This window comes from Asterias rubens, chromosome 6, assembly GCF_902459465.1.
Source record: "Asterias rubens chromosome 6, eAstRub1.3, whole genome shotgun sequence".
In the NCBI taxonomy this organism is placed as follows: domain Eukaryota; kingdom Metazoa; phylum Echinodermata; class Asteroidea; order Forcipulatida; family Asteriidae; genus Asterias; species Asterias rubens.
The window spans coordinates 514,530-520,601 of NC_047067.1; the positions used below are offsets into that span (position 1 = coordinate 514,530).

The 6,072-nt window shown below is 36.3% G+C and overlaps 1 protein-coding gene across 1 annotated transcript; it reads right to left on the reverse strand.

Moving 5' to 3' along the window:
* Nucleotides 1-97: 97 nt before the first annotated feature.
* On the reverse strand, nucleotides 98-5,869 carry LOC117291919 (EF-hand domain-containing family member B-like). The gene is made up of 9 exons (XM_033773925.1): nucleotides 5,489-5,869; nucleotides 4,996-5,055; nucleotides 4,731-4,874; nucleotides 4,120-4,303; nucleotides 3,601-3,841; nucleotides 2,980-3,286; nucleotides 2,217-2,532; nucleotides 1,677-1,858; nucleotides 98-1,045 (listed from the first exon to the last, which is right to left on the reverse strand). Exons 1-9 carry the CDS (start codon nucleotides 5,630-5,632, stop codon nucleotides 881-883), a joined length of 1,743 nt encoding a protein of 580 aa, XP_033629816.1. The 5' UTR covers nucleotides 5,633-5,869; the 3' UTR covers nucleotides 98-880.
* Between the last annotated feature and the right edge of the window lie 203 nt (nucleotides 5,870-6,072).

Genomic DNA, 6,072 nt, shown 5'->3' on the forward strand with positions numbered 1-6,072 from the left:
GGCCCTTGATGTTTATATTCTCTGAAAGTGAAACCTTTGATCTAACCATGTGCACTATGATCTAACATTGAACACATTTTTGTTCAGATTTTTAATGCATGTTTTTGTACCATCCCGTATTTGTTTCTGTGTTGCAATTATGAACCTGAAATCATGTCATTTGAACCAAATTACAACATCAGGAAACAGAATTTATATGAAAAATTGCTTTAATTTGTAATTTCAAAACAAAATTCACAAACGGTTCCATTTTGACACATATTTTGCATAGTTGCATTTTTATTCATTGGTAGTGAATTGATCAAAGATTGTACTTTGTCATGACTTGCAAGGCTTTACTGAGGAAGTTGTGCACCAAAAGGTCCCTGAAGACTATAAAATCCATACCTTTGTTTCGCTTGGTTTTAATGGAGGAAATTATTACTAAGTTCAACAGTAAAACTATTCTAATTTGATCGGTTAAATTTTCCAGCCAGTGTGCATAGTGCAGTCTGCTGGACAGCTAATGCGCATATTTTCTAGTTTGGAATGTTCTCGTCGGTGTCAGAATGCTTATGGCAACATTCATTTGCACATAGAACTTGCCTGACTTTCAAGACGCTCCCTAAACTTGACCTATGGCCAGGCATACCAATAATGCTGTTGGATTCAGCTTTCTATTGCCAAGGGTTTCAAGTGAATATCAGATTTTTTGATCATCAATGCAACAAAACACTTTAAATGTTTCTAAACCACCTTTCAAAGTACAGGTTTAATCCGGCAGGGTTTTGGAAACAAAATACTGCAATATTCCTTGGGGCTCTATTTGAAAGTAAAAGCTGCAAAGATAATAGGTGACTTATTGACTCACATTATTGTATGTTTAACTGTAATATATTTACTATGAGGACTCCACGTACTGACTGGCTTGGACTTCGTCTAAAACGCTGCGGAAACTCTCCACGCTGACTTGACCATTGTCGGACCTGGTCGATGCAACATTCCACAATTTCTGGAAGGTATCGTTGTCCATTTGAACTCCAACGGAAGTAAAGATGTCTTTTATCTGTCGAAAGGTAAAATAAATGATCAGTTATACAAAAAATGTACTTTCTTTTCTAATTTAGTCACAGTGGTTAGGAGAGAGTACTAACCAGATGTGGGATGGTAGGAAGATTTACAGCTCTGTACAATCCTACAAATTGCCATGTGTTGTGTGTGATTCTGAACCTTTTTGTGAATCTGAAAGCAAGTGAATTCTGGAGTGCAACATGATGCCAAAACCATTATTGGCAGAACAGGCTCATAACACATTTTTTTTTAAGCAGGCAGGCCAACTATGCATGAATATGACTCTTGCTGTCTTCTACAGTGTTCTCAAAAATGTATCCAGATTGTTATTTAAAATTTCTGCAAAGCTTTTCTCTACGAGCAGTTTCTGTAACTAATGAAACCTGGCCCAGGGCTGCCAACATTTGCATCTTGCAATCAGGAAGATTGTGTAAAACAATCGGGGAGATATTTAGAATAACATTCAACAAAACAGTTTGCATAATTAGGGAGATTTTCCAATGTTTTCATCAAAACATGCACAGATTGGTTTATTTCAGGAAACTACAGAATCAGGGAGAAGCATCCCTGCCATCCCATCGATCATCAAAGTTTGGGAAATAAGCTCAAAGACAAGAATATTTGACCTGGTTCTGCGGTCTTGCTTGAAAGAAATCCTTTTCATAGACGCCTCTATTGCTGTACATAGATGGGTTCATCAAACCAAAGGCATCAGATTCGTCTCCGTAGTTCTTGGTATCACTTATTCTTTTGATCCTTGGGGCAGCCAAATCACTCCGAATTGTGGCAATTCCATACAATCTATGATCTGCAGATGTACAATTAAAAAACATTTTGAGGTTGACCGTTCCAAAAACAATTGTAGCCCACACCTTGTAGTGGCCTTCAAGCCTTGTGTGTCTGGCGACTTGCATAAAAAAAATATATTTAAAAAAAAAATTGTGAAAAAAAATTCATGGTAAAATCCACTCACAAAATTGTTCTTGGATACTGATGATTTTACAATGATAAAAGTTGCAGCTTTTATCTTTCCGTTTAGGATGAATATAAAGATAATAATATTTCTGTACAACTTTTTTTTTTAAAGTAAAATGGCTTAGAAGATTTGTTATGCAAGTGTTGTGGTGTGAGCAATATGTGGCCCTGGATGTTGTGCAGTATCTTACCTTTAGTTGAAACTCCTCCAACGACAGCATTAATCATCGATGCTGAGGTCCGATGCTCACCAATCGACTGATCAATTTGTTTCTTGAGTGTCCCTACATCCTCCTCAGATTGCTCCTTAGCCTCTGGGGCCTCCACTCCTTGCTGCATCTTGTCTTTCCAGTTTAAGAAGTTTGCAAACTCAGCGTAGTCAATGTAGCCATCTTTATTGTTATCACAGTAGAGTATAAGCTGCTCTAGAAGCTCAGGTTCAATGGGAAGGTTGAATTGTCCACAGCATGACCTCAATTCCTGAATGTCGATTTTACCGTCTCTATTCTGAAAATTACAAGATTTAAGGAAATATAGTTCAATAACAATAGGTGAGATTTAGCTTGGGGATTGACAGTAAAGAATAATTTGTTTCCAGCTTTGAATTATTTTAAATAAAGAAAAATTGTATTGTAGAGTTGATTTGCTAATGCAATACTAATAACTTTTTTTTAAATTCATAATAGATCGTGCAAGTCTCGCAGCATTCATACTTGGTCCCACATACATTGGCTCCAATGTGAAGGAAACAATCTCGGCACTGGTGCTATAAAGGTCTTGTACTTCAACATAGCCTCACATACCTTGCCTTTCAAACATACGAAGTGCTTTGATACGACCCTAAGAGTGTGGTAAAGTGCTACATAAGAAGCCAGTTTATATTTTATCGCGTCCGTATGGTCGAATACAGAAAGAGACTTGCACAGTGCATTTGCGTCCAATGAACCAACCTACCTTATCATAGTGATCGAAAGCTGCTTGCAGATCATTGAAGTTGTGATAGTTTGCTTTCTTAAGTTGTTGTCTGATTGCCGCTACAAGTCCCCTCTGTCGATCATGACCCCTGAGATAACTTCCTTCATTCCTGCCGTGCATCAGATCTCCAGCTCCAAACTCATCAGGTTTGATTAAGATCCCATAGGTATGGTCTGGAGGGACCCGCATGGTCTCCTTGATAGGGTCATGTACCAGGCCGAGTTGTGGCTGGGTACGCTCTCGGAAGTCATCTACTCTCTTTGCAACCACTTTGGTTCCCTTGTCACTGAAAGTGAAAATTTTTATTTCAAATTATTAATATTGACCCGTAGGGCTGTCCCACCAAAGCAATACATCTCAGGCTTTCAAAAATTGTTGAAATGAGTTTAAAATAAAAATAGATGTGAATTTTGCATCACATAAAGAACATTAATTTTAGTTTTTACCCTTGTGATTTTTTCATCGGTGTGAGGGTAAAAAATTAATAGATTGTAAAATAAATATGGAAATATAAACGACTTAAAGGGAATTTTTATTTCTCATATCTTGGACCTCGTGCTCCACAAATTAAAGAAAAACGAATTCCAGTGAAAAACTTACAGTTGGTCATTTCGAAGCCATTTCAGTGTGTTCTTGACGTGCTTTCCATCATTTTCATGAGGCGTTGCAATACCGAATAGACTGTCCTTTGGGTACCTGCTCCAGTCATAATTCCGATCCACCGCCTCACCGACGTGAAACTCATGATGTGATGTCTTGTAAAGCTCGCGACCTTCTTCACTCTCCTCCATGACCTGGCCGTAGGGTTTATTGGGGCTGACAAGCTCTCCTGCTGTCACATCTATAGTCGTTAAAATGAAGAAAGTATTCCATCAAATGATTTGCAGTTATTAAAAAAAAGCTGTGTTCATTGTAAAAATGTATACCCCTTATGTTTATGCAAGGGGTCTTTAAAGGCAATTTCTTCCATGCCCTTAACCTTGGTCCCCTTTGAAAAAGTTCAAGGGCAAACTGACATTTCTTTTCTAGAGTCTTTACTAAATAAAAACTGTCCTGCCCTTACAGAACAAAGTATCAGATCTGTTCATTTGAAACATTGATAATAATAACAATCCTCACCAAATACATTCTGAATGCCAAAGGTAGCCTGGTACTTGTCCATACCCTTGGGTAACCCTGGACTCTGGTCATGTGATCTTCCAAGAGGAGCTTTCTGTTTGCTTAGATATAGTGATGATTCTTTCTTGTCTGCTAGTCTTTGGGTGAACAATGACTTTGGGTCGGTGTTGACCAATTCTCCAGCCTGAGAAAATAATCAATACATATAGCAATTTATTATTACTTTATTTTTGCATTTGACACAAAATTAAAAAAAGTACTCTGAATTGCTTGTGATTGTTTTTTACATCACAGTATCCAATACAAAATTTAAATGTGTTTATATTTTTTAACATTTGCACTAGGTTTCACTGCAGAACCACCAAGTTATTAATTAATCATCAATTTATGGGTTTCTTCTTTCTCACACCCACGTTTACTTCACCTGGCTGCATATTAATTTCAAAAGTTGCTGGGGGGGGGGGGGGTTCTGGGTTTTTGTTTTCGGTTTTTTGTTAAGTTGTTTGACATTTTTTTTGTTAGGAATACATTTACAACTTGTTTTGCATAGCCTGGAATACAGTAAATATGTTAGGTATTAATATCAACCAAAGAGAGGTTTACAAACTTACAAAGACGGAGGGTTTTGTTTTGACTCCGTGGGTAACTGTTGAAGCAATATCCGGATCCAAAGCTTTCCCATAAAACACTCTCCGTACTTGGGGTTCAGCCTGGGTGAAGTTACGGAACTTTTTCACTTGGTCTGGAGTTTGAACCTGAGGTAGAGGAATTCAAGTTGTTAATTTTCACCTTTCTTAAATTTACAACAAAAGAATGAACAACACATATGTCATAAATCAAGTTTATGAACCTTACACGAGTGACAAGTCTACTCACTCTTTCTATGTTGAGACAATCTCTAGTAGTTTCTCCAGCCATTGTAATAAGTTTTCCAGCCTGGTAAGAAAAGGGAAACAAATTAAGACAATTAAAAATATGAAAAGTGGAAAAATCGAGAGGATGGAGGGTTACAATTATTGCAACTACCTTTACCTTTAAATTACAATACAAATTGCAAGAATTGTTAAACAATTTATAAACTCAACTGTAATTAACAAGTTCTAAAAACTTCTTCTGTAGTCTTATGACTTATTTTATTAATAAACTGCAAGTATAATAAATGATTAATAAAATAAAAGAAATAGAAACATTATTCTTGATCTTGTTTCAATTATTAAATTATAAACAAAACACATCCATCATTTTCTCACCTTTTATCTTATTTTAAATTAATCTGAGAATTTTTACTTAAAAAATAAGCAACAAAAGTAAAAACCAGACATTTTATTTTATAATCTGCAATAATAGATTTAGAACTTTTGCAACTCACCGCAATCATATCTGGATTCCTTTCCCTAAACCTGCCAGAGTTGCTGCCGATAGTTGGCTGTGAATCCAGCCGGGCAGTGCCTGGTGTTGGTGCGGAAGACACTCTGGTTTCTCCCGTCATCATGCCGGTTGCTGGCTCGGGCATTCTTTTTCTTGTGGTTGGTGCAGTTGAGTTTGGTTCAGTTTCTGAATCTGAACAAGTTAAATTAAACGTCGATCGTTGGCTAACTAATAAAAGTTAGTTAAATATTTGTTCGCATGTGATTATGAAGGAACTTGCTTGCGCCGGACAGCACTGTTTTGCAAAGTCAGTGATTGTTTTGTGAAGTCCAGTAAACTTTCTCAAAAGATTGTTGTTGTTTTGTGTTGCTTTACTACACGAGACGAGTGACGTCGGATACGGAATTAGTGTAGCTAATCAAAGCAGTGAACTTATTTACGTAGCAACGACGTAAAAATGTCGTTTTTATATTTCTACTATTCAAACTTATTTTATATAATTTATATTATTAAAATCTATAAAATTATATTTCATGTTGTAAAATATATTTTTAATACATTTAAAATATGTAAATTACAAAATTT

Coding starts and splice junctions, on each gene's coding strand:
- LOC117291919 (XM_033773925.1), bottom strand. CDS start 5,632: ATGCCCGAGCCAGCAACCGGCATGATGACGGGAGAAACCAGAGTGTCT. Junction 4,875..4,995: donor ATTGTCTCAACATAGAAAGA/GTGAGTAGACTT, acceptor CCTCTACCTCAG/GTTCAAACTCCAGACCAAGT. Junction 3,287..3,600: donor TGGCTTCGAAATGACCAACT/GTAAGTTTTTCA, acceptor TTTCACTTTCAG/TGACAAGGGAACCAAAGTGG.